The sequence below is a fragment of the Naegleria fowleri genome (genome assembly GCF_008403515.1).
Source record: "Naegleria fowleri strain ATCC 30894 chromosome Unknown tig41, whole genome shotgun sequence".
NCBI lineage: Eukaryota > Heterolobosea > Eutetramitea > Acrasida > Naegleriidae > Naegleria > Naegleria fowleri.
In genome coordinates, this window is record NW_025407973.1 from 102,538 (window position 1) to 128,821 (window position 26,284).

The 26,284-nt window shown below is 37.5% G+C and overlaps 12 protein-coding genes across 12 annotated transcripts; 8 read left to right on the top strand and 4 right to left on the bottom strand.

Annotated features, from left to right (window-relative positions):
* Positions 1-202: 202 nt before the first annotated feature.
* Positions 203-1,102, top strand: FDP41_004734 (uncharacterized protein; the record flags this gene model as incomplete). The annotated part of the gene is made up of 1 exon (XM_044708180.1): positions 203-1,102. The coding sequence occupies one exon, from the start codon at positions 203-205 to the stop codon at positions 1,100-1,102; it is 900 nt and encodes a 299-aa protein (XP_044560771.1).
* A 252-nt stretch (positions 1,103-1,354) lies between these two features.
* On the bottom strand, positions 1,355-2,902 carry FDP41_004735 (uncharacterized protein; the record flags this gene model as incomplete). Its single annotated transcript, XM_044708181.1, has 1 exon — positions 1,355-2,902. The coding sequence occupies one exon, from the start codon at positions 2,900-2,902 to the stop codon at positions 1,355-1,357; it is 1,548 nt and encodes a 515-aa protein (XP_044560772.1).
* Positions 2,903-3,326: 424 nt separating this feature from the next.
* Positions 3,327-5,018, top strand: FDP41_004736 (uncharacterized protein; the record flags this gene model as incomplete). Its single annotated transcript, XM_044708182.1, has 1 exon — positions 3,327-5,018. The coding sequence occupies one exon, from the start codon at positions 3,327-3,329 to the stop codon at positions 5,016-5,018; it is 1,692 nt and encodes a 563-aa protein (XP_044560773.1).
* Positions 5,019-5,116: 98 nt separating this feature from the next.
* FDP41_004737 (uncharacterized protein) lies at positions 5,117-7,255 on the bottom strand (the record flags this gene model as incomplete). The annotated part of the gene is made up of 1 exon (XM_044708183.1): positions 5,117-7,255. One exon carries the CDS (start codon positions 7,253-7,255, stop codon positions 5,117-5,119), a length of 2,139 nt encoding a protein of 712 aa, XP_044560774.1.
* Positions 7,256-8,356: 1,101 nt separating this feature from the next.
* On the top strand, positions 8,357-10,072 carry FDP41_004738 (uncharacterized protein; the record flags this gene model as incomplete). Its single annotated transcript, XM_044708184.1, has 2 exons — positions 8,357-9,683; positions 9,798-10,072. The coding sequence occupies 2 exons, from the start codon at positions 8,357-8,359 to the stop codon at positions 10,070-10,072; spliced, it is 1,602 nt and encodes a 533-aa protein (XP_044560775.1).
* Positions 10,073-10,561: 489 nt separating this feature from the next.
* FDP41_004739 (uncharacterized protein) lies at positions 10,562-13,906 on the top strand (the record flags this gene model as incomplete). The annotated part of the gene is made up of 1 exon (XM_044708185.1): positions 10,562-13,906. The coding sequence occupies one exon, from the start codon at positions 10,562-10,564 to the stop codon at positions 13,904-13,906; it is 3,345 nt and encodes a 1,114-aa protein (XP_044560776.1).
* Positions 13,907-13,977: 71 nt separating this feature from the next.
* Positions 13,978-15,165, bottom strand: FDP41_004740 (uncharacterized protein; the record flags this gene model as incomplete). The annotated part of the gene is made up of 1 exon (XM_044708187.1): positions 13,978-15,165. One exon carries the CDS (start codon positions 15,163-15,165, stop codon positions 13,978-13,980), a length of 1,188 nt encoding a protein of 395 aa, XP_044560777.1.
* Positions 15,166-16,176: 1,011 nt separating this feature from the next.
* On the top strand, positions 16,177-17,577 carry FDP41_004741 (uncharacterized protein; the record flags this gene model as incomplete). The annotated part of the gene is made up of 1 exon (XM_044708188.1): positions 16,177-17,577. The coding sequence occupies one exon, from the start codon at positions 16,177-16,179 to the stop codon at positions 17,575-17,577; it is 1,401 nt and encodes a 466-aa protein (XP_044560778.1).
* A 57-nt stretch (positions 17,578-17,634) lies between these two features.
* Positions 17,635-19,072, top strand: FDP41_004742 (uncharacterized protein; the record flags this gene model as incomplete). Its single annotated transcript, XM_044708189.1, has 4 exons — positions 17,635-17,649; positions 17,793-17,925; positions 18,027-18,063; positions 18,154-19,072. 4 exons carry the CDS (start codon positions 17,635-17,637, stop codon positions 19,070-19,072), a joined length of 1,104 nt encoding a protein of 367 aa, XP_044560779.1.
* A 75-nt stretch (positions 19,073-19,147) lies between these two features.
* On the top strand, positions 19,148-20,677 carry FDP41_004743 (uncharacterized protein; the record flags this gene model as incomplete). The annotated part of the gene is made up of 1 exon (XM_044708190.1): positions 19,148-20,677. One exon carries the CDS (start codon positions 19,148-19,150, stop codon positions 20,675-20,677), a length of 1,530 nt encoding a protein of 509 aa, XP_044560780.1.
* Positions 20,678-21,269: 592 nt separating this feature from the next.
* Positions 21,270-22,830, top strand: FDP41_004744 (uncharacterized protein; the record flags this gene model as incomplete). The annotated part of the gene is made up of 2 exons (XM_044708191.1): positions 21,270-21,878; positions 22,105-22,830. 2 exons carry the CDS (start codon positions 21,270-21,272, stop codon positions 22,828-22,830), a joined length of 1,335 nt encoding a protein of 444 aa, XP_044560781.1.
* Positions 22,831-23,817: 987 nt separating this feature from the next.
* FDP41_004745 (uncharacterized protein) lies at positions 23,818-26,274 on the bottom strand (the record flags this gene model as incomplete). Its single annotated transcript, XM_044708192.1, has 1 exon — positions 23,818-26,274. The coding sequence occupies one exon, from the start codon at positions 26,272-26,274 to the stop codon at positions 23,818-23,820; it is 2,457 nt and encodes an 818-aa protein (XP_044560782.1).
* Between the last annotated feature and the right edge of the window lie 10 nt (positions 26,275-26,284).

Genomic DNA, 26,284 nt, shown 5'->3' on the forward strand with positions numbered 1-26,284 from the left:
TTGTTGAGTGTCCATGGACATTGCATTGATCCATTCTTCCAGTTGTACTCTCAACCTCTCCACCCAAAAGGACCATCATGATGGAGGTGGTCGTCTTCACGATTGTGAGTTCAAAGTCTCTTCAAACATGCATTTGAATTGGACATTGCTAAAAAGTTTCCGTTCCAATCAAATTTGGTCACTCCATAAAAATTAAAAAAAAATGAACACTCTGACCCGGGAAGACATTTTGCTTCAAGCGGCCACACGATTTGTTTGTTATCCCTTGTCCCGTGTACAGACCATCCAACAATCGGGTGTGTTAGGAGTAGAGGGTGGAATATTTCAAGCGGTATTGAGAGTTGCTGCTTGTAAACAACCATCTTCCGATGGTGCTCAAAAGGATCATGATGATGAAAACGATTTGAAACATTCAAAACAAAAAAGATTGATTGCTGCATTGAAGAAGATTAATTTTTCATCATTTTGGAAAGGATTTGATGCTCATATATTGGCCATTTTAATTCGATTATCAAAAATTGCTCCGAGAATCAGGTCAGCGATTTTCTCAAAGCTTAATAATTCCACCTATCTTCCGATAATATTTGATCCTCTTTTTACATACCCATTTGAAATGGCTCGTGTTAAATTGGCATCGGACATGTCTCCACAAAACAGAAATGTGATTCAAGTGCTTTCAAAAGTTATTGATAATACTGGACTTGCGGGATTGTTCCGAGGCTATCATTTACACATTTTAGGAATTGCTCTTCATCAAGTTGCTTACTTTACTGGTTACAGCTTGCTTGGCTCTATTGTACCGGTTAAAAAGGATTCCTTTATGGGTGCTCTTGTGGTCAGCAACATTGCTTCGACCTTCTCCAGCTTATTTACCTATCCAATTGTTACAGTCATGAGACGTTTGCAATTGGAAGCAGCCGAAGATGAACAAAAAACGTCATCTCAAGGAACCATTCAAACAGTGAAAAACATCATTCAAAATGAAGGTATTACAGCTCTCTACAGTGGATTCCCACTTTTGGTTTGTCACTCCACATTGGCACCACTCACTCTCATGTTTTTAGACATGGCCTATGATTACATTTCCAAAAAATTCAAATGAGTTTGTAACATACCAAGTTGTTGTGCATGTGTATATAGAGATTCTACTTTAATTGTATGTATTTTAAGGGAAATAGTATGCTATTAAAGTACCATTCATTGTAGAAATTAGATGATTCATTCCACCCACAAAATCGAAATTGCTAAATTAAAACCTGTCTCGAGTGAAAGAACCAAAATTGGTATAATTACTTCTGAATAGTTGATGATTTTAAGAAAATCCTTGAATTTATTCCTCAAGTTTGCTGAGTTTTTACTCCATTGAAGATTGCTTTCCTCCAACCTTAGCAAGGAAGGGATAGAAAGAGTATGATGGTAAATCATAATGTTTCGAAAGGTCGTCCATGTGAGACATTAATTTTTGTCCTTTTTCCTTAATTTCTTGGACATCTTGGTCAAGGCATGAACCGTTGAATTTCAATTTAATTTCCAAAAACTCGACCTTGTCCTTAATGGAATTGATTAGCTGGTACTTGTTTTGAGCAATGTCATAATTCGTCATTTCATCGTTTGGATACAACTTGGCAGAGGCTTGAATGATCTTTTGCTTTGTCGCCATAATATCAGTGTTGAGTTGGATCCTCGACTGAATGATTAAATTGAGCGATGAAATTAGATCCTGCTCCTGTTCAAACAGAAATTCTCGTGCTCGCTCAAAAGATTTCCTTATTTCATCAACTGCATCTGAATGAAGTTGATGAATCACTTCAATATCGTGTGACGAGCCAGATTTAATTTCCAAATCATTAATTCTTGAGTCAAGCACCTCAACACTTGCACGGACGTCTCTGCATTCTTTTTCTCTATCCAATTCATCGATGGACTTACATGAATGAATGTTGTGGAGTGGCGTTCTGGAACATTTGGCGCAAATCAGTTCCGAGCAATCTGTGCATAAAATGTCCACAGGTAATTCGTGGATAGGGCACAAAGGAGTTCCTTTTTCTGCTGCAGACCTTAAATAAGAACTAGATGGTGTGGAAATGCTACTTAAGGTGGTTTTATGGAAGGTTCTTTTTGTTGGGCTGAAAGCGGAATTATAGGCATTGTGAGAAAATCCATGTGAACTTGTTCCAGCCTTTGTCACTACAAAATTTTGATTACTGGCAGACAATCTTGAATCTTTTGCGATTGGACTTACAGGTCCAGAGGATGAAAGTAATGAATATTGCTTTGAAGGAGAGGAGTTTAAAAATGATGAATTGGATGGATTATGTAGCTCTATAGGTGGATCCAACTTGTGATTATGTTTTGAAGGAGAAGGAAATAGCGTTGAATGTGCTCCAATATAAGGTTTTTCAAGAATTGAAGTTTTTTGGGCGTCAAGAATATCTTCCTTCTTATTCAATACAACATTACTCGAATTAAGGTGCAGTCCTCGAACTGAAGTATTAACGTTTGATGTTGGTTGCTTTGACAAAGGTTCAGTGTTTATACAATTTTGAGAGTTGGATGCATTAACTCCTCCTCCGAGGAGGGTGTAGTAACTATTTCTAGAATAATGAGAGGGACTATTATTCATCATATTTATCCCTTGTTGTTGAGTTTTGAAGGATGATCTTGGCACCTGTTGATATATGGTCATGTCCGAGCTCATATCATACTTTAGTCCCTGTGGATGACGTCCACTCATCGCCGAAGGATGATCATCCTGATTAGTTCCAACAGGCGTCATCGCTGTATGATAATGAGCAGGTTCCTTAACCAACACGGGTGGAGGAGGTAATGACTCCTCTCTACTTTCCGAGCTCGCAGTATCATCTAATTGAGAGCGCGTAAAGGGTGGAGAGGAATGAATCATTTTTTTTCTTTTACCCTTATTGAGATCTCTTTGAAAATTTACTGCTCGACCAGCGTTGAAATTTGGAACAGAATAAGACATGTATATCAGAATGATCATCATTACTCTAAAAGAGGTGATCCGTTATTGATAGTGATCACTGCAATATATCTCTACATTATAGTTGCAACGAGTCGTTGAGAGATGGTTTTTTTTTAAACATTTTTAAAAAAAAGAGTTCCTCCTCAGTTAGGAAAGAAACAATTGGTGTGTGTTGTTGGAGTACGGAGACATGTTTTTTAATAAATTAATTCAACGAAGGAACCACAAGCAGTTGCTGAAATTGGATTAAATTATTTGAGCAATACTTATCATAATTTATAATCCCGATAGATACTGATTGATTCACTCATTCCTAATCATCCTCATCCTACTACTCATCATCATGATTAAAATTCATCAGGATAGAATCTTCTTTGAGGGCCAACATCAGACCTCGCTTCACCCAAACTCGAATGATCCCTCACTTCTTCATCATCCTCTGGACATGATTAGAAGAAAACACTCCCAATCAGCATTGGCCAAACTCGTTTCCACCAGCTCACCCAAGAGATATAAAACAACCAACGTAAGCGCCTCGCTCTGTAACTCACCTCAATTCTTCCGAAATCCCTCTGAGGCAGCAGCAGACGCATCTGTACGTACAGATGGTGAGATTCATTCCTTACAAACTGTCTTGAACAAGATGAATGTATTGAACGACACTTTCTTAAAGCATCCAAATACCAAGCTTTCAAAACGTGCCACTCCTCCTCCTCCTAAGGAGGATCATCAGGTCCAAGATCAACCCCTTTTCATGAATCATCCATCAAAAACAACCACCATACATCCGTCCAATACTTCTCCAATAGTTGGATCACTTACGGCTGACGAATGGTTGAATCATTTGAGATCGAATGAATCAAAACCAACCCCTGTAAAATCTCCATCCAAATCACCCTTGTCGTTGGAGGGATCGTCTATTGATATGTCCACGAATCCATTTGAATTTCCCTTTGTGACCATGAAGAATGGAATGCAATTAGACAAGAGTATAGAGAAATCACAGGAGCATGTGGAGAAGCAAGAGGAAGAGAATGCGACGAAAGCGGCTAGAGAGGAGGAAAAGCAGTCGACCTCAAACGAAGAGACACCATCTCAAGAGTCTCCTCCAAAGAGTGAGACTCAAAATGTGACAACATCAACAACCGAGGGAGAGAAAGCTCTGCAGAACAGCGTCCCATCTCCCTCACCGAACAATCAAGAGACAGCTTTCAAACCTATTCGATCCGAGCATCTTCCAATTCCAAAAAGACAAGTCGAAAAATCTTCAGGAGCACCCGCTCAAACCTACGTTTTTCCCTATGAAACTACAAATAAGAAGAAATCAATAGATGTAATAATACCCTCCCTAACCTACACCCAACAAGATAATAAGGAAGCTTTTGAAAAATTCTACAGAACTGTGTCACCAACCAATGCTAACAAGAGCCACCAACCGCTTCCCCGTCCTCCCAAATATGAGACGCACTTGCAGCCGTTTTCTGCACCAGTTTATGACAAAAATTATCAAAAGGAGGTAGCATCTTCATCAGAAGTTTCCACTAGATTTGACTTGGACGGGACCTATTGTAAAAGTTCAAACAATAATTCAACAGAGAAATTGCACAAACAAGAATCGTTCAAGCTTCCCAATATTTTCAGGAAAGAATCCTTCCAGGATGTAAGAAAAAGTGATCACATGATTACGTTCGATCTGGACGGAGCCATTTTCCCAAATTTCGATTCAAACCCTCCCTTTGTAAATACAGTAATCGAGAAAGCAAACACTCCCTTAAAGGCAACAAGGGAGAATAATGGTCCAACGCTGGCGTTCACATCTTTGAACCGAATCATTCATGCTAAGGTGCTAGGAATGCAGATGGACCAAAATGCAAATCTTTCCACGGCAAAGAGATATTCACCAGAAAAAAGAGACGATCCAACATCATCACCATTTAAAAATGTTAACAACTTTCATGGAAGTTCAAAGAAGCCCTTCAATGGTTTGGTTGACCCAACCAATTTCAAAAAGAGGACGGTAAAGAAACGGAAATAGTTTACGTAGCCCTATCGATAGGATTTCATTCTCAAGTGAAGCACATTATAAAGACACCATTGATCATTTCAATCAATTATCACTAAATAATTTATTGTTTAATGGTCATTGTGATCGTCTGTTACTTTGGACGAGTGTGGTTGATAAAAGTGATAGGTAAAACCACTGGAATCTCGCAAAGGTTGCTTTTGTCGATCAAATTGATGAAACTTCCAACCAGATGAGGAGTTGGAGGAGTTTTTGCAGCTCTCTGACACAAAATTGTTGCTGCTTGTCTTTTTGCCTGAAGGAATTGAATAACCTCCATCACAGAAGGTAAAAACAGTTAAGCCTGTGGTGGAATCAGTATTAGTTCGAGATTTGGATTTCTGAGAGTTGGATGTGGGTGATTTGTGTCGTTTTGATGTTGTTGGCTTGACATCCGGGAGTGAGGAATGGGCTTTCTTGTCCTGCTTTGTGTTCTCTTGGGATGGACTGGAGTGAGCTTGCTGACTTGTTGTACTGGAAGCGTCTGCAGCAGTAGTTGCAGTCGAAGAAGCAGAGACTGAACTGCTTGTTGTTGGTGATGTTGAAGAAAACGTTGTTGAGTCACCATTAGGCAAATTCTGTCTTTGTTTGTTTCTGGAGACTCTTCTTAGTGACTTTTTCACAACAACGTGTGGTGTTTCTGTAGTAGTTGCAGAGTTTCTCGATGTTGTTGCATCAGAAGCTCCACTAGTGTTGTTCTTCAACAACAATGGTGGTGGAATGATAACATTCTTTGCTTGCATTTCAGCGCCACACATCATGGATGCTTGAACTGGAAAGAGAGCAATTGCTCCTCCATTCAAAGGAGCGAAGAATGTTGTATTCATGGCAGATGATTGGCCGTTAGTGTTATTATTATTGTTGGTGGTCACCATGGGATTCACATTCTCATAGCCTAGCGAAGAGAAAAGAAAATCTTCCGACAATGCTGAACTAGTGGTAGTTTGTGGTGTCACTAATGTGGTTTGTGGCGAATTGTGGTTTTGTGTGAAATCCTCCATCATGATCACACTATCTAGTAAGGTCAGATTGGCAGCAGTCGAGGCATCGTCGCATGTGTTGGTATTGAGATGACATTCATTATTGTCTTCCAAAACTTTTGTCATTTCAAACAAGTCAGTAGTCTCTTCCGTCGATGCCATGGAAGAGGAAGGAGAAGACGAGCTATTAGAATGACCACTACCTGTGCTTTCACAACATCCAAATGTAGCTGATAATTCTTCTTCTTTCAAAAAGATGTCGTCATCACATGCACTCTCTGAGAAACATTGATCGAGAAGAGTCTCTGAGGAATATTTATCTGAAGTGGAGCAATCAAAAGAAGAATGAGGAGGAGGTGAGGACAATCGTTGGGAAGTACTCTCTGCAGAAACAACAAGACAAGTGGAAGGAGGTTGAGACCTTACTTGTTGATTAAGAGTTGTTAAGGGAGGAGTGGAAAAAGATCTTGACGAGAGGGTAGATGCGGTGGAGATGGATGATGGTAACTTTTGTGGTTTTCTCAGTCGTCTCATCTTGGAGCGAGGTGGTGGTTGTAACGTAGGGTCGGTCTCGGAGGGAGTGGTTGACAAAAATGAGGCCGGAGCGGAACGGGTTTCCATCTCCGAAAGTTTCCGTTTGAGAGAATGGGCTTGTGAATCCTTGACGCACGAAACAACTCCGGACATGGATTCGAGAGAGGATGCTGATGATGAGTTTTGAATCATCATCATGGGCATCATCCAATACAATTGAAGAGATTGAGCATTTGTTGAAGAATTATTCTGAAGGATATTATTGGGATTGGAGGGTGTCGTATTGGGTGTCGTATTGGGAGAAGATGAATTAAAATCATTAGACGCGTCCAATAACTCCACTTCATGATGAGGTTGGCTGAGAATGTCGTCATTTCCAAACAAAGTTTCACCTTCATCGACAATGAAGGTCGTATCATGATTGTTTTGCTTCATAGAAGAATCCTTCATAGACATATTGGAATTGCTGCTTGTATTCGATGATGAGGATGATGAAGTCATGAGAAGGGAGAAACGGCAAATGCCTGCAGAAGCAGCAGTCGATTCTTTTTCTTTGAGTGGAGGGTCAAAACGAATGCCACAACAACGAGTGGGAGGATTCATTGCGGCGATTGTAGTGATCGTGTTGGATGATACCTTTTGGGAAGGATGGATAGTGCTGTTGTTGTTGTGGTGAGAAGGAGTGGAGAGCAACATGTTGTTGTTGAAGTGACTGAATCTAAATGAGTCAATTCGGATTCACCTAGAGAGAGAAAAAACGATCGGACGGAGAGAATATGATGAAGGAATAGTGTTGTTAATCTTGTTGTTGTTGTTGGTTTTCAGCAATGAATGGGGATAATGAAAGGCTGAATAATATCCAAGATCCAAATGGAGAGATTGGGTAAGATTTGATGAATATAAATCTCTCACGGATGAACAGAGAATTGTTGATACGTAGATTCAACTTGAAATGAGTAAGAATGTACAGAGTCAAAAGGAGTGGACAACAACTCTGAAAAAGGCTTTGCAAAACTGTTCTCGATGAGAAAGGAGCTTCGGAATGCCAAGTTGTGAAAGAGAGAAACTATAAAGAACTTGCAAAACTCAACACTAGAGGAAGCAAAAAGAAGGATGAAAACTTGAGAAGTTTTTGTTGTCAAACAGAGCTCAAAACCAAACGTGTGGTCAAGAGGCGGCTCTCTCAAGAGAGGAGGAATCAACTCTTCTTCAAGCAACACCGTCGTGTGGTGGTGGTGGTGGTTGTGATTGCGTTTCAGCAAATTTTATTTTAAATTGAAGATCGATGATGGAACGTTATAACGACCGAATTTATGGAGAGACAAAAACGTTTATTGAAATAGATAGTCAGGAATTGATTCTTTTCGGAGAAGACGTTCTCTCGAGAGAATATTTTTTTGTTGAAAATTCCGTTGTTGGAGATGTTGATAAAGATGGATAAATTGATTTATTTGATGAAATAAGCGATTGGATTTTCGGGTTGATATTCAAAGAAGTGGGACTAATGACTGGACTAAGGCATTGATCTTTTCCCTAATTAATGGAAGGTTTGCCGTTCATTGTGGATGTTTGAGTTCTTTGTGATGAAGCGTCTGATGCTCACTCTGTTTTTGTTTGCTGATCATGATTATGGTAGACAAGTCGAGAATCTCCAATTTAGATTTGGGCAAGGTCATGAGCTCATCATGATCAAAACAGTTGTTGCTTTTTTCAGCTGAATACTAATGAATGCGATATTAACAGAGAAATTGGAATTGCGGTTCAACTTTACAAATTCCAAACAATATTATTGAAAAAATGTCTTCATTTCCCTCAACCACCCAACAAACACACAAACTCGAGTTTCCGACATTTGCGTCCATTGCTTCCGTGTCCGAAGTTTCTCATCTTGCTTTTGTGCGGCTTGATCGTCGAGTGTTAGCCTTTGATGATGATCCGATGATGATGGGTAGTCATTATCATTCTCATAATTCAAACGCAGAGTTGGAACATCCCGACCACGAATGTCAATATTTATTATCCTCTCACTATGATGGCACCATTTGTTGTTGGCAAATTTATGGAGGAGATAGTCTTCAATCACTCGTTCGATCTCACTTTCTTTTTCAATTTAAAACAACCAATGACGTTTGTGAAGAGGAGGAGGAGGAGGGTGGAACATCAATTGGAGTATTATATTTCACTTGTGATCCTGAATCGGGAGCCATTTATAGTGCCAACACAGATGGAACCATTCGGCAACATTTCCCGTTCCGAGCTTTAAAGAAATACAAGAGAAATTTAATCCAAAGTGCACAACAAGAGGGAAATATTCAATCAAATTCTTCCTCCTTTTTCACAATGCACCATTCATCATCAACAGCGTTTTCCAATGGAGATCGTGATCATCAAATGATGACCAACCATTTCATACAAGAGGACCAAACAGATTTTATGACCATCTCAACACTTGATGTGAATGATGAATTAATAGTTGGTAGTATGGATCAAACTCAGGATTTGGTTGAGACAACAGACACTTCCAGTCTCACGCAGCATGCATTCGCCGAAAAACAAATCTTCACACAATATTCCAACAATCATCAGAACAAGCAAATCCTTTCAAAGAAAAATATTCTCACCGTTTCGAACAAAATTATTGGAGCTCATGCAGATGCTGTCAATCATATCTTTTTTGTTCAAGAAGAGCAATGCATTATTAGTACAGGATGGGATGGATATGTTAAAATTTGGGACCTGTTGGAATCAGATCAAGATAAGACCTTGTTATTAGAAATCAATCTTCATGGATGCATCACAGCAATGGATATTAAATATCCCCTCATGATTGTATCAAGCCAGCCACGTAATATTGTACTTTTTGATTTGCATCAACCCAACGTTCCTGTTCGATCTTGGAAGAGTGTTCTCAAAAGTGAAACACAAAAGCATTGCTTGAAATTATTCCCAGATCGTCTTGGTTTTGCATACAGCACAGTTGAAGGCCGATGTTCGATTAGTCATATTGATCCTACCTTTGCTTCCTCTAATTTCATCTTCAAATGTCATAGAACTGCTCAAGATGTTTTTCCACCAAATTCTATTGATTTTAATCCCTCATATGGAACTTTTTCGACCACAGGAGGTATGTTGTGACACATATTCTTCAGAAGTTATTTGCTCAACAATAATGATGTCATTGTTTTTGATGGTTTTGCATGTTGTTCATCTTACACTCGCAAAAAACACAACTCTTTAGGTGACAAGAAAGTTTTTTATTGGGACAAGGACTCTAAACAAAAACTTTACACTTCAGAGACCTATCAAAGACAAGTAGGAGTGGGCGTCTTTAATGATACGGGAACACTTTTTGCCTATGTGGTTCAATACGACTATAGCAAAGGATGTTATGGAGAAGATGAGAATGCCAATGCTGATCGAATAGGCATTGTCATTCATCAACCATTACAAGAACACATCAAGAATAGAGGTACTCCTCATTACAAATCAGTCCTAGCTCAAAAGCACTTGTAAGGTTGTGGCTCTGTACACTAGTGTGTATAGACAAAGAGTTCTAAAGTCATTCCCCACAAAGAAATTAAGGGAATATCATTAGTGAATTATATGATCCAAGGTGTAATGTGTTATTATCATTCAGTGAAGAAATGAATTGCTGTCAATCATTTTCCATTATTTTTGGTGATTGAACTCTGTAAGTGTGTGTGAAAATAGAAATTGTCCATTTTATGTTCATCATGTACATTTATGAACAAAACCACATCAGAAATTACTCCAAAAAGAGCAAGTATAACATGCTCGATCATGTCTCGCCTAATCACTCATCTTTAGCTTTTCATACTCGACGACCACACGATCGATCTGATTGCTCTCTTTTTCTCTACAATTTCACACACAAATAATTTTAGTGAACACAACAACAGTCCAATCATTGATTCAACAAAACTTTCTATTTAAATTACATAACAACAATACAACAACATTCGGAGCATCAAGCGGTGAATCATGTCTCAACAACATGGAGGTGGTATTCTTCAACCCGCTGGCATTGTTTCCAACGTGGAACAAAGTCCCTTCTTTAAGAATGGTGGAGTGTTTGTCACCATTGGAATCAACTTGATTATTCTCGCATTCGTCACCATTGGATATGTTTGTTGTTTTCGAAGATGTACCATTTTCAATGTGAAGAAGAAGAAGAAACTTCTCGCCAAGTGTTTGGCTCGAGAGAGTGAACTATTTCGAGTGCAAACCTCATCCACTCCTTCTCAAATTCATCCCAGCACAGCATTTGATCTTTCACCCAATTTGACATTGAATCAACACGAAGAAGAGGATGTTTCCAACAACAACAACATCAACAACACCAATAGAAACAAGAGTCCTCAAGACAACATCCCTCAAGATAATCATCAAGAAATCAAAGATTCAAAACAGACGACAAGAAATTCCTCTCAATCACCAACAGCAGCAAGTCCATCACCACCACCACTATCACAACCACTGCCACCGCCACCTCCACCAATACCCAAACAACGAAACCAATTTCATGAGAATTGTGCCTATGTGGAAGTCAAAGACATTGGAAAGAAAACAAACTCTTATTGGACCTTAAGAGGAATATTCCTCTATCGAATCACGATGAGTCTTCTCGAGACACCGTTCTTAATCATGTTAGCCATTGTGAAAAAGAGAAAACGACTTGACTCTTCTTCTGACTCTTCCCATCATTCATGTTCACACGCTCGAAAGGATGAAAAACGAGTATTGCGATTTTATGGACGAGATGTTTTAATGTATTTGAAATTTCATCAATTGATGTGGTGGGGCTTACTCATTCTCTTACTCTTGTACAGTATCTTGTTGTATCCCATTCACATTTCACAACAGAATCAATTGGATCCTACTCAGAGAGAAAAATTCACAACGAACAGCACTGGCTTGAAAGTTGGAGCCAATGATCAATTTCTAGTCATTTCCTCCATTAACACAGTCCTAAAATTACCAGGAGTGCTCGTAGTGCATGTCTTTCTCACCATATTCTCAGTAACTCTGTGGCTCTTTTTGATGGGATTTCTCTTTTTGCATGATCCTTCGTTAAAGACATTTAATTACAGAGGATGCGATCAGGAAGGCATTTACGGTTCTTTTTCACCTTATTTGGGATGTTATGCAGGTTGTGACTTTTATTTACAGGCTCAAAATATGGCACTGGGGTGTCCTCATGATGAAATGCGGTTTTTACAACTCATCTCTCCATTTACACTCGAAATTCACAACATTCCAAAACATTTTACGAATAAGGCGCTCTTTAAGGAGGTCATGCAAAAGATTTTCAGTGAATACTCTCGAAATTTGAATGCTCCTAAAAATACAGATATCGTCTCAGCGTATCATGTCATTAATTATTCAAAACGAGAGAAATTGCAAGAACGTTTCGAGAAACAATTGGAAAATTTGGAAGCCTATAATTGGTTAATGAAAAAGAATGAAAAAAGACCAAAGAAATGGATCTTTTTCGAAAAGAAGGATAAATCTGAAATGAGACCTCCACCTTCTCCTTCTCATCATCCATTGCGTCATGCTTCAAATTCTGATGAAAATGGAAATTCAAAAAAGAAAAAACGAGTTTTTGCTCAACACGTCGATGCCGTTTCGTACACCAAACGAAAGATTATTAAACTCTATAATGAGATCATGGAAATTGAGGAAGAATTGGATTATTCAAGTAATTATCCGAATCGTGTGAATAGTCCCGTATTAGGAAGTGGCATTGGTTATGTCGTATTTGCTTCACGAGAAGCTCTTCACAATGCCCTTAAGAATTACACATCGATTGGAGGCTATATTCAAGCTTATAAGAGAAGAGTGAGAGATGAGAATGGTGAGGAGATTGCTCACATTCTGACTCGATCGGAACGAAATGCTCTTCCTTCAAATTCTGAAAAAAAAGTCAAGAAAGTTCACATGAGAGCATTTCCAACCAAATACGAACAACGAGATATTAACTGGGATTCACTCTATGATCGATATGAACAAACATGGATCAAACCTGTGCTCATTCGAGTAGTCATCTTTATTCTCATGATTTTAATTTTGGTATTTTTAACCACTCCTGTCACAATCATTTCAAGTGTGGATGCATTGTTTACAATACCTCAAATACGAGAAGTGATTGATCAAATTGTGAGTTTTGGAGGTCCAATGGCTGCTTTCTTTTTCCAATACTTGCCATCCATTCTGTTGTTGTTGACTTCTGCACTGATTCCTGTGCTGATTACATTTTTAACAAAATTTGAAAAATTCAAAACGTATGGAGAGTATAAGAGAACCCTGTTGAGAAGAATGACACTCTTTCTGTGGCTTAACACTTTCATCTTTCCAACTCTTGTATTGACCTCATTGGATGGAATTACCAATTTTTTCACCAAGCCCAATAATTGGAGTGTCGTCTTTTCGAATTTATTTATGGCAGACAATGGATCCCTGTTTATGAACTTTATTTTAAATAAGACATTATGGGGACTCACATTTACAGTGATGCCATTGGTTTCTTTGATCATGTATTTAGTCATGACTCGATGTACAAGTCCAGTATGGAAGAAAGTGAAAATATTTCATCGAAATATGAAATCAAAGGATAAGTTGAAATGGGCAGAAGGACCTGCCTTATGGTTGGATGTTCAATATTCAACTACTTTTACCGTATTTGTGATCATGATGACTTTTAGTGCATTTTCACCATTTATTTTGTTAGTTGGATTTGTATATTTCACATTGAGATATTTTGTGGATCGTTTTTCTATTGCAAGAAATTATTCTCATCGTCGAATTCAACATTCACTCAAGAAACAAACCAATTATATAACGAGTGACGCTCCTCAATGTCCATCCTTTGAATCAGCAGCAACAAATACCAAGCGTACACCTACAAATCATATTGGTGACGAGGAAATGAATGTTCATAACGACATTGTGAGACAACCCTTTGGAAGTATCTTTGGATTTAAATCAGATTATGTGTCTCACAGACGATACATGGCGGTTCTTGTGGAATTGATGTTGGCTGCATTGATTTTGTATTCAATTTACAGCATGCTGTTTTTTGCAAGCAAATTACCTCAAAGTTCCTTCTTTATTTTCCACATTACCATGATGGCACTGTTGACCGCCGTATTGTTGTTGGCTTGCGTAGTGGTGAATGTTGTCAACAAGCGAATTATAAGGGAGTGTGGAAAGTCCAATGAACAAGCTCCCTATCATTCCACCTCTTATTATGCCAATGATTTTTATAGCCCTAAATTCTATTGGGATTACAAGAATATGCTTAACGAGACAGTGACAAATTTGTAGAAAATATGTATTAATGAAGCTCGCTCATTGAGGCTCAACTACACACAAAGGTAACAGATCGTTTCATGAAATTAAACCAATTGACCTTTTGTTTTCTTTTTATCCCAAACTGCAAGCAATTGTTCATTAAATTCTTCATCATCATTCACAAATTTGACAATCTGAAGTGTGCTGGGTGTGTTTTGACCGACATCTCTTTCATATGCATATTTCAACACAGCATCAATGGTAATCTCAGCAGCTCTTCTCTTGGGAAAATTAGAGTCATTGAGCATATACATGGAGACAGTTTTTGCTTCCACCTCATCGGCCTTAGCAAGTGCAGCAAGTATGGTACGCTCGAGTTGTAGAGCTTCTTTCTTCCTTCCTCCACTCCATGTTGGTGGCAACACATGAATGACATTTTTACACATTAAAGTTGCATCTACTCCTCCATTGGATGTTGCGAGTGCTTGCTCTGGTTTGAGAGATCCCTGATTTTTCTGTAAAACTGTAGCACATTCTACCGAATAGTTACGTCCAGCAACATTGGCCACTCGTTCTGAGACTCCCTGATTGTTTGAAAGTTTATCATCGCTTGGAATAATGATAGCATCGACTGCTTGATTTTCAATAGCTCCTTTCGTGACTTGTAACTCCATAATTCTTCTCCTAAATACAACAGCAGTTTTTCTCAATACTTCTTCTTTCATTGTTGTTTGTACAAATTGAATAGAAGCAATTTGATAGAGTATAAAAACAACTAAAACTGTAAGACCCACTGTTTTTGCCATGATACCAGTTGGATTTTCCTCTTTTTGGTGTTTTCTTGCGGCCAGTAATTCTGGTGGTATACCACCTGGTCTCGCATGGAAAGGAACATAATTCTTAGAGACTTTTCCTGAAAATGTTGGTTTTTCAAAATCGGGATCATTATCAGAATAATTTGTGAGCGTAAATCTCGAGTCTTGTTTTCCGACCGAGTAATGAAAATTTCTTTCAATAGCATTAAATCCCGAGAATACTGATGATCTTAAAACTCGTTGAATGGCATGATTTGTTTCTTCCTTCAAATTAAAAGGTCCATCGTGATGCGTTGTTGAGGAATTATTATTTCTAAGAATTCTATGAAATGAGGCTTGTTGGGTGATACCATTTAATAGGAGTACATTTCTCCGTTGTTGTTGTTTCAGCAATCCATTGATACCCAACAAGACTTGTTTTCCGAGTGATGATGAAAATTTCCTGAGCAATGTTCCTTTGCGATGAGGTTGAAGCATTTTTTTGAAAATATAAAAACAATTCATTAAAGAAATAATTGTTGACAACCATCAAGCTTGTCATCACAATGACACGTAAATCAATATCGATAATTTTGATAGAATCCATTCATTCAGGATTATATCAAATTGCCAAACAATTCCTTTATGATAATTAAAAAAAATATTGCATCCATTCATGGACCACCACTTGTTGCTACACCAAAAAAATTCAATATGAATTCCATTCGGAGTTGTTTTTCATCAAAGCTGTTATTTTTCAATTCTAAAATTCGGAATGTAAATTTGTGCTGTTATGGAAATGATTATATTTATTATTATTGGAAATTGCCTTCAATAACAACGACGGCTACTCTTTTTCGCACGTACCATACTGCCATCAAGAATAGATATGAAAACAAAGTAGACCTTCTTTCAAAAATACATCAATGTCGTTCTTTGGAATCATTAGAAAAATTAGTTCCAGATATGGAAGAATATACGAGTGTGTGTTGTGGAAATGGATGTCAAAATTGTGTTTGGGAGGAATATTTGGAAGTCACTCGAGAGATTGAACAAAAAAGAGAAGAGTTAAGGAGACAACAAGCAAGTACTGAGGAAAATATATCATAGTAATACTATGGATGATTCTGCCTTGTTGATTTCTTCACAAGATCATTATGACTATTCGATCATTCAATTTTTCGAATGGTCATTCCATGGAAGTGTTTGTTGGTGGTGCTTATATTGCTGTTGTTGATGGAGTTGTGACATGAGTGTGTGCAAGTACTGTCTACAAACATGCAATCAATAATTGATTCAACTTGCAGAATTTATTTCACACACTGCCTATGAACTCTCAAACATGATTTTACGTTTCTGCAGGGCACAAAAATCATTTAAAGAGTTTGGAGGAGATTTACAAGATCTTGTCATATATTAATAATTAATATATATATTATTAGAAATGAAAAAGAGCAATTCCATTGAACAGCAAGAAATTTAAAAAAAATTAAAAAAAAATTAAAAAAAATGAGCAAAAAGAAAAAATCAGCCGATGAGGACTTGAGCGATGAACAAATAAAACAAATTTTGGAACGAATTATTCAAGACACGGACAGCAGCATTATCAGATACATCAACACAGAATCTCAATCGGGACCCGGAAAATCAAAGAGAAAAACCACCACCTATCGAGTATGTCCCATGTGTGATCGTGCGGTTGGTAACTTTGGTACCAATTTTAAGAATCACTTTCGAAAATGTTGTCCGATTATTTATGACGAGCTAACCAAATATCAACCATTGTATTTTGGTACTTGGAATCAACTCATAGAGAACGGATTAATCAAAGGAAAAGTCATTGAAGATGATGAAGAATTGGAACTTGAATTGAGAAGAACATCCAATTATCACGAACTTTGCCAAGAAGAAGGTATTGCTCCTGTAGTAGGAAGCAAACGAGAGTCATCGGCCGACGATGAAAGCGATGATGATGCTGTTGGTGGTGAGGGTACTCATCGTGAGGAAGACGAGGATGATTTGAAGAAATTCATGAAAAGCCTCGCCAAAGAACAGAAAAAGTCGAGCCGATCCCGTAAGAAGAAGAAGGATGCATCATCGAGTAGCAATGCAGCAGCATCGGCAGCAGCTGGAAGTACAAGTCCAACCTCCTCAAGTAGCGCCATCTTTAGTACAACACCTGCTACTCCTCGGTTCGGAAGCAATGTTACTGGTAACAACAACAACAACTTAGTTTCACCCTATTCGTCATCAAGCTTGTTTTCTCCACAATCCTTCTCATCACCCATGATTGGAATGTTTTCTCCGGCCACGGGTGGTGTTGGTGGTGGAGCATCTTCGTATCCAAATGATACATCGTGGCTTTTGAATCCGAGCCTTTTTGTGAATCAAGCCATTGAAGATGTGAAACAAAACATGGCCAATGCATTAAGTTTAGATTTGGGCAGTGAGGATTTCACCATGTTGAATGCCACCTCCAAGATGAATACACCCTCTGCACAACAGAATGGACTCACCATTTCTGAGACGTGGGATGAAACTGTATACAAGCAGGCTTTACATCGATATTTACGAAATAATGCATACATTCAGGAGATTTTCTTTGGAAAAATTGAACAAGATGGAGAGTACGACAATTGTGCACACATGCAAAAATTAACCAAAGCATTGGAGAAAATGATTGAACACAATGATAACGAGTTGGAGCGTGACGAGAAAATTATCGATACCTTCATTTCCACTCAACAAGAGTTCTACTCTACCATTAACTCAATTACTAAGGACACTGACGAGAATGAATTGAGAGAAAAGAAGCGTATTCTTTCTCAAATTCTATCAAAACAACACTATCACTCACAAGCAGCTAAGAAACCTAAACAAGACGCTAAAAAAGAATTGATTGAGCTGTAAAGGCCTTTTCTTGAATTAATATATTGCTCTTACCAGACTATTTCAACAATTAAAAAAATGCGTAAAATTTATGTACGTTTTCAATTCAAACAATTCAAACGATCATTATCGATCTGTGGATGATCTAATGAAACAATTTTATTTACTAAATCCTCTGAACGGATCGGATATTAAAACAATTAATTTTTGTTGTATTCACGTGTATGCGGAAAAAGAGTTGTGGATTGACATCAAGTTATCAAAGTGGGCACTCCCATGATGATGGAAATTTCCATCTTGTTAAAGTCATTCAAGATCATGATGCAGTTCGAAAAATCTCATGTGGAAGATCACATACAATCTTCGAAAGTGAGTTTCATTTCTCCAAATCAGCTGTCATCTCATCAAATCATTCATTATAATTTTATAAAATTCTTAAACTATTTTTCGTATGAATTTACAACATTCAGCAATGGATGGGCAAATATTTGCTTTTGGTCGAAATGAGTATGTAGGATGATTTTTATTAAATTTGTAGAAAAAAAGCTCACTATTGAAATTGTTATCATGGAAATTATTTATCATTTACATATTTAGCTATTTCCAATGTGCTGTTGGGCAAGATGGTGACATACAAATACCAAAACCATGTTTATTTAAACCAAATAACATTCAAGTGTATCAACCCTACATGTTCAGCACAGGATGGTTTCATTCTGCATTCATTTCATCCGATCAGAAGAATGTATATTTTGCAGGTTATTGCTCGCACATTTCAATTTCCAAATCGTATATCAAGGTATTTCACAATATTTCTTCATTGATTACACAATTAGGTCCAACCCAAAAATTCACACATGTTGGAAGTGGTGATCATGTTTTTATGGTTGTGGTTGATAACAATCATTTATATTCTATTTCTAGCACTATTTCTCATGTGGATATTTTGAAAACAACAGGCCAAGCACTAAAAGAGGTGAGAATGGAAAAAGGTGGTGTTGCTTTCTGCACGACATCTGGAGCATTATACGTTCGAGAATATTCTGGAAATTCAAGTTCAACGTTCGTACGTGATCACTCAGTTCTAAATTTAAATTCAAGTTCAGTTGGAGTACTAAGCTTCAAATCTGAAAATTTGCGACAAACGATTATTGACAACACCAGATATCCTTTCGAGTATGATGTCTATCCATCCTTTTGTTCACATTTTGCATACAATCCACAAACAAGAACTCTTACTGCAACTGGTAGTAATAATGATCGACAGTTGGGAGTTTATGGCAATGGATCTGCGAAGGATGAACCCGTGACATCGATCAACAAGCTTCTCAAAGAAAATCCTTCATGGAAATTATTAATTTTAGCTCCCGGTTGTGATTTCACAATGATCATGCTCGGTCAGGATTGGGAACAAACGAAAGAAGTCCTTCGATTTAAGGCATGCCTTTTCAAGCAACTCTCTGATCATTGGGAAAGGCTGTCAGATGTCCAATTCCAATGTAGACAAAATTTTTAAAACCCGCCAAAAATATTTACAAAAAATTTCAAAAAAAAATTAAGGACACATTCACGCATCATTTTTTTCCTAAAAATGTCTTCAATAGTATCAACGGTTAAATGTAAGGATCTGAGCAGCAACAATCAACAAGGTTCGGAAGGAGGAAAGGGTTCCATGACCATTGAAGATTTCTTTTCCGAAGTGATTGTCAAATTATTGGAAGAAAAACCACAGAATCCTTACGGTATGATTGAGCAATTTTGCAACCTCGTCAAACATGGTACGTTTGTACCTCCCAAGGAACGATCGGCATACGAACGTTTAACAAAATTGTATAAACCATGGATGGGAATTGATGATGAGAATATTTTGGAAAAGGATACGCAGCGAGCAAGAAAATATGTGGAGATCGTGAATCCTCCGGTGAAGACAAAGACAAATGTTTCCGATGAGGAAGGAGGAGAAGAAGCTACGGAGGAAGAAGGAGCCGATGATCTGAAAATGTCAGATTTATTGTATGAAGGAAAGCTCTTTCGAGATGCAGGTATTGGTTTGGGAGAAATGGAACTTTTTCAAGTGTTGGTTTCTATGAATGCTCTAGTGATAGCCAATAAGAAAATCAACTCTATTCGATTCTTTGGAAAAATTCTTGGAATTGAGAATAATTACTACATTTTAGAAACAGAGCAAACAAAGGATGAAGCTGAAAATGAAACTGGAGAAGAAACAAAGAAAGTTGAAGACATTCCACCTGAAGTTGAAGGCACCAACAAATATATATACTATGTGTCGAACACGGCAGGATGTGATGTTGACATGTGGACACAATTGCCAGATGCAAAGCCGGAATATATTCTCAGGAGTAGAAAAATTAAGAAATTCTTCACAGGAAAGCTAGAACATGATGTTCTTTCTCATCCACCCTTCAAAGGTAAAGAAATTGACCTGCTGCGAAGTCAAATTGCTCGAATTTCTCACTCAACAATACTTGTTCCAAAAGGAAGAATGAAATCGAGCACTGAAGAGGACGAAACCGAACATGAGGAACTCAAATTGCCTCCCAATGTCACTCTAGCAAAGGACGAATTGCCAACTGTTGAAAAAGATGAAGAATTTGAAGAAAAGATCAAAAATTTGGACATTTCACAAGTCACCAATTGGGTTAATCTATTACCAACCATTCTTTCAAAGCAAGGAAGATGTACTCAATACTGGACCGAGGAAGAAAAAGAAAAACCCGATTTTGAAGACATGAAGAAAACTGTAGAGCGAATTCCAAAGCCTCTCTCGAGCATTTCAGAAGAGAATTGGATTGCTCGCACTTGTGGAATGTTGGTTGACAATGAGGTGGTGGCCCTCTCAAGCAGGATTTGGCAAGGAGCTCATTGCGTTGGCTACAAGAGGAATCCAAAAGACATGGTATTTGCCAATGTGTACATTGGTTATGGAATCAAAACAGGTGGTGAAGTTTTTTCTCCTCAATTTGTCTTGCCTGTTCTTGATGAATATCATGAAATTGTGCTCACCCAACAACATGATCCAAGTATTGAGGACATGAAACGATTTATTCCTCGAAAGAAAGAAGCAAGTGATCAAGAGAATGAGGATCAAACAGATGAATAAATTATTATATAATCGCAATTCTTTTAAATATTAAATATTTCCATTTCGACAAACTATCATAACTGTCGAATGTCATTGGCAAATGAAGCAATATCACAACCAACACACAGAAAGAAGAAGATTGGCAACAATAAAACACAAGGATTCTCTAACTGCCCATTCTAAATGTCTAGGCATAACACCAATGATACTCCAAAACACCTTATTTTGTGGTGTATAAAAATCTGTCAATAACAATTTTTTGTTAGAGAGGAGACGTTTGATGTTTAGGAAATTGATGTTTTTGGCTCCTTTTTTAGCGAGGTCATCAGCAATTACATTGCATGTATGAATGTGTCCTTTAACTTTGATGAGGGAAACACTGAGATTTTTTGATAGTTTTGTCATCGGTAGGGATCAAATTTTATTGAGGTATTAATTTTTTACAAAAAAAAATATCTCTCAAAAGCTCGCTCGAACGAACAAGAGGAACATCAGCACTGCGACCTACAAACAGAGAAAGCAGGGAAAGCAAAAAGAACTTCTTCCTTATGGAAATTCTGAATTCAAAAGAAAATATAATTCCGATGATGAGAAAGAAGAAAGTGAATCAATGTTGAATGAAGAGAAGAAAGCAAAAAAACCAAAACAAAACAACTCAAACTCGGATGAATACATCAAAATCTCATTATCTTCAATTATGGAGGACGAAGAGGAAGAGGAGGAGAAGAAATCATCAAATCCATCTTCATCAGGTGTTGCTTCATCATCAGGTATTACATCACCACCACAATCAACACAACCAACCACTCATTTAAATTCTCCTATTCATATTCAACCACAACAACAAGCGTCCACAGTTGTTCTTTCATTCAAAAATTACAAGAAATGGACAAAGAAAGAGGTTGCTTCTCTTCTTCGTATGAAGAAACGTGAAGGTGGAGCTTCATTGTCAGTTGAGAAAATGAACCTGTTATACAGTGCTGATTTTGATGGCACTTCTCTGGATAACATTGTTCAGAATATCAAGAGGCACGACGTAGATTTTGCAAAGTACTTGTTCAACAGTGGTAAATTGGGTGAAGATCTTTGTACGATGAAGATTTTGATGGAATATCTCTCTCAAAAATTGTCTTTGAGTTCGAGAAGGCTCAACAAAGTGGAAATGAACAGACTCTCAATGGTATCATGGAAGAAGTATTTAAAAATGACAAGGATGCTCGTGACAAGGTGAAGAATTGGATAAAGGAAGAATTGATAGAAAACAACAAGGTAGAAGTGCCGTTGTTCGATTTTGAGAAGATGAAACGTAAGTAATTTGGATAATTGAAACACAGTTAAGTATAACTTTAGAACTGCAATTGGTAGCCTCAAATTACATTCCAGACAAATATATATATGATGACACGTCATATTTTTCTGATGAAGAATTGAATTTATTACAATAGATCAATGAACTAAAGTTGAGAAATTTATCACATGTTCGCCATGGCTTGGATCGCCTGATTTTCAAGAAATTGCTAAATAGAGAACAAGCAGAAAAAGCAATTTTAGATTTAAGTTCAGCACAATATAAAGCAAGTCAACAAGAAAACATTACCAAACAAGACTTGACTTTTTTGATCGCCAAAGGTGGAAGTGGGAGTGGAAAAACTCGAATTATGTCTGAGGTTGTCAAAATTCTTTCGAAGGCCGAACCACAACATATTTTTAAGAATTCTTCAATCATTTACTTCAACTTTACAAATGGATTTGTTTTGCAAAATGATGTTGAAAGAGATTGCAGTATTATTTCTTTAATCTCATCGAGAATCATTTACGCTGCTTTTGAGCAAGGAGAAAGAATTGCTAAACAATTACCAAAAATAACTAATGATTATTTTTTAAATGAACTTCTCCGAATTATAAGCTCAAAATTACATGAACAATTTAAAATCGAGCAATCGATTCCAATACCTCTTATTCTGGCATTTGATGAGTATCAAACAGTAACCAGATTCAATCAAAATCTGAATACACAATTGCAACATAAAATTGGATGGTATATGAGAAACTTTCAGAAAAAACATGGATTGATTTTATTTCCATCATTCTCAGGAACGTTATTGGAATCCGATACCAGATTTGAACCAACTGGCTACCAAATAACAACTGTCCCATTACCATCATTGTGACAAGAGGATGTCGAAGCTATTATGAAAGAGCAAGAATTGACAGATTTCTATACACCACAATATAAGATGTTTTGGAGTATCATTGGTGTTGTGCCTAGACATTTAGAATGGGCAGTTAGAGAAGCCAAAGAAATTAAAAACAATACAACTATGCCATTAGACAAAAAAATAAGCAATATTTACAGCAATGTTGTGAAAGTGGTGTACATTTCGGAATACCACTTCTTGCTATTGATAAACTTTCAGAATCAAATGAGAAAATTCCAAAAAGCTTATTCAACCACTTTATTTTTACTTCAACAAAACCGGATTGGGAAAAATTCGAAGAGCTATGTTTGAAAACAATTACCTGCAAACTGAACTATATTCTCAAATTGAAACCAAATAAGGCTATATCTACTTTTTCTGTAGGTGATCTTTTTCAAGGAGCACATATGCCATCAATTCTCCCGAAAAGAAATTAAGAGCTAAGATTGATGCAACTTATTTCAGATATAATGAAACTGATAAATCAATATCAACAAACCAAATAACCAATAATATAGTCACGAAGGCAAAAAAGAATGAAAAAGGAATTGATGGTTTTTTACCCGCATTTACTTCGGATGGCAAAAAAGTATTATTTGTGACACAAAATAAGTTTTTGAATGATGATTCACAATCAAGAACATTAGAACCCAAACAATTTCAGACTATGAAGTTTATGTCATTATTTTCACAAGAAAAAAGTCTCTGGCAACACTGACAACAATGTAAAAGAAGGAATAATTCCAACCACACCAGCTCGAGAATGCTCGAAATTAATTTTGGTTTCTGGAGACTGTTTTGATGCCTTTTTCCATCCATTTATTGCCAATAGTCTTAAACATTAGTTTCGTTTGGTTTGATGAGAACGAGGACTTTTGAAGATGAGAACAAAATCTTCGAATTGCATCATCGATTTCTGATTCTTTGAACAAACGGTAATTTGAGGGCAATAATGTGTGTTTATTGGGACTCATCCATCTTTGCATCTTCCTTTGTTGGTGGAGTGGTGGTTTCTGGAGTCTTTGGCTCTTCCTTCTTTGGTTCCTCTTTCTTTGGTTCTTCCTTTGGCTTTGGTTTGGTCACAATGGGAGAACAAATCTTCTTCAAATCCTTCTTTCTGTTCTCGAGGAATGCTCCTGTCAAAACTGGATCATCACTCTTGGCAAGTCGTGATTGTTGAGACAATTGTTCATTGAGCCAATTCACAGTCTCGTTGACCTTGTCTGCCACTTTTTGTTTTTCCTCAGGAGTGATGTGATTGTATTGCTCAGTGTTGGCATTCTCAAGGAATGTTTGATATTCTTTGATGGTATCTTGTAATTGTTGAACTGCTGATGGTCGTTGTTCAAATTCCTTCTGTCTGTTTTCAATTCTGTCACCAATCTTCTTCAATTCAGCAAGTTTTTGTTGATAGACTGATTTAGTAGTATTTTCACCTTCACCATATAACCAGCTTTCAGTTTCATCCAACATATTCATAAAGTTGTCTCTTTCTTGATCATTCACAAATTCATACAAATCACCGCCTTCATATAATCTGTCCTTGGTTGCATAACAGAAACTTTCAACGCTGTTCTTGGCTTCGGCAGTGGAACGAACTTCATAGTCACGATTTCTCATGGTTTGTTCGAATGTTTGATACTTTTTCATTGCTTCATGTGTAATACCAGGAACAGTGGAAATAACTTTCAAATTGTGTTTGACAGTTTTCTTCTTTTTAGCAAGTCTAGTCTTTGGCTTTTCCTCTTTCTTTTCTTCTGTAGCAGATGCTGGTTGTTCTGCTGTCTTAGACTCCTCACTTGATGTATCCATCTTGTTTTGTTGTTGTTCCAATTCTTCCTTTGGAATTGGTTCTTCCTCTTCAACTTCAATTTCTTCTGTAGCAGATGCCTCTTGAACTTCAACCAATCCCAACAAGTTGTGTCTCATCTTGACCTTAATCTTGAGTGGCTCAGAACGAGATGGAAGATCAGTGACTGTGAACTTGGCCATGATTGGACTCGTTCCAGGAGTGATGGAAGACATATCTCCGTACACTGTGTAGAGATCGAATGGCTTGCTTTTGTTGAATGTAAGCATCTTTGAGGATGGTGTACCTTCGAATTGTTTGAAAAGTGGTGATTGTTTCAACACGGAAAGAACAGATTCGTCACTATCGTCAATCATCTTGTCTCCTTCATTCTCTGCTGGTATCCAACCCAAGTTGACAGGATGATAAACTGCATCGACAACGTTAAATTCACGAGCAAGAGTGAACTTTGGGCTGATCATGGCAGCTTGAATGGCAGCACCCTTAGCAACGGATTCAGTAGTGTTCAATGTGGATTGAACGTCCCTTCCGAAAATTTTAGATAAAGCTTCTCTGACGTATGGAATGTACGAAGCACCCCCCAACAATTCAACAGTAGTGAGTTTGTCAGATGTTAATTGAGCTGCTTGCATTGCCTTAGCAATTGGTGCTTCAAATCTCGCAAATACTGGTTGAATCAATTGTAAAAATTCGTCCTTCTTCATTTGGAATGAGACATCCTTTTCATTCATAAGGCATTCAATTCTCATATTCGAGACAGGGTTAGCACTCAAGAATTTCTTTAACTTTTCACATTCTCTTGCCAATCGAATGGTAGCCTTTGGATTTGTAGTGACATCCATGTTATACTTTTTCTTAATTTCTTCAACAAAGTAATCAAACAAAGCCTTTTCAAAAGCATAAGCACCCAAATGAGGATCGCTGGCACACGATACAACACGCAATTGAGACTTTTTGAATTCAATCACATAGACAGAGGTATCATGGTGTCCAACATCAACGAACGCAATATATTGTGGCTCATCTGTGAAATCCTTGTAAATACCATAGCTTAAAGCTGCCGCAGTGACATCATGCATCACACGAATAACATTCAAACCAGCAATTTCTGCTGCTTTTACGATATCGCGTCTTTGAATTTCGTTAAAGTAGCATGGAACGGTAACAACGCAATCAGATTCACGAACACCAAGTGATTTTTCAACATCATCCAAAAGTTTACCGAAAAGCATACCCAACAATTGAATAGGATCGAGAAGTTTTGATTCAGTGTCGCTTTCGGAGAGTTTGTATCCTTCAATCTTAAACAAAATTTCATCATTAGGTCCTTTAATGATAGGAACAGAGGTATTGGCGTGTAAGACTTCTGGTGTAAGTTGACTGTACTTCAATCCAATGAATCTTTTAAGGAGAGAAATGGTTCTTTGGTAATGAGAAATTTGAGCAGTCATACCACTCTCACCAATCAATCGCTCATTCTCAGAGAATGAAACATAAACTGGTGTATATCTTCGAGAGTATTCATTGGTAACAATATCAATGCCTCCTCGTCCTGCAACACTCACAACACAATTTTGAGAGCCCAAATCAATTCCAAGAACTGGCATGATGAATACT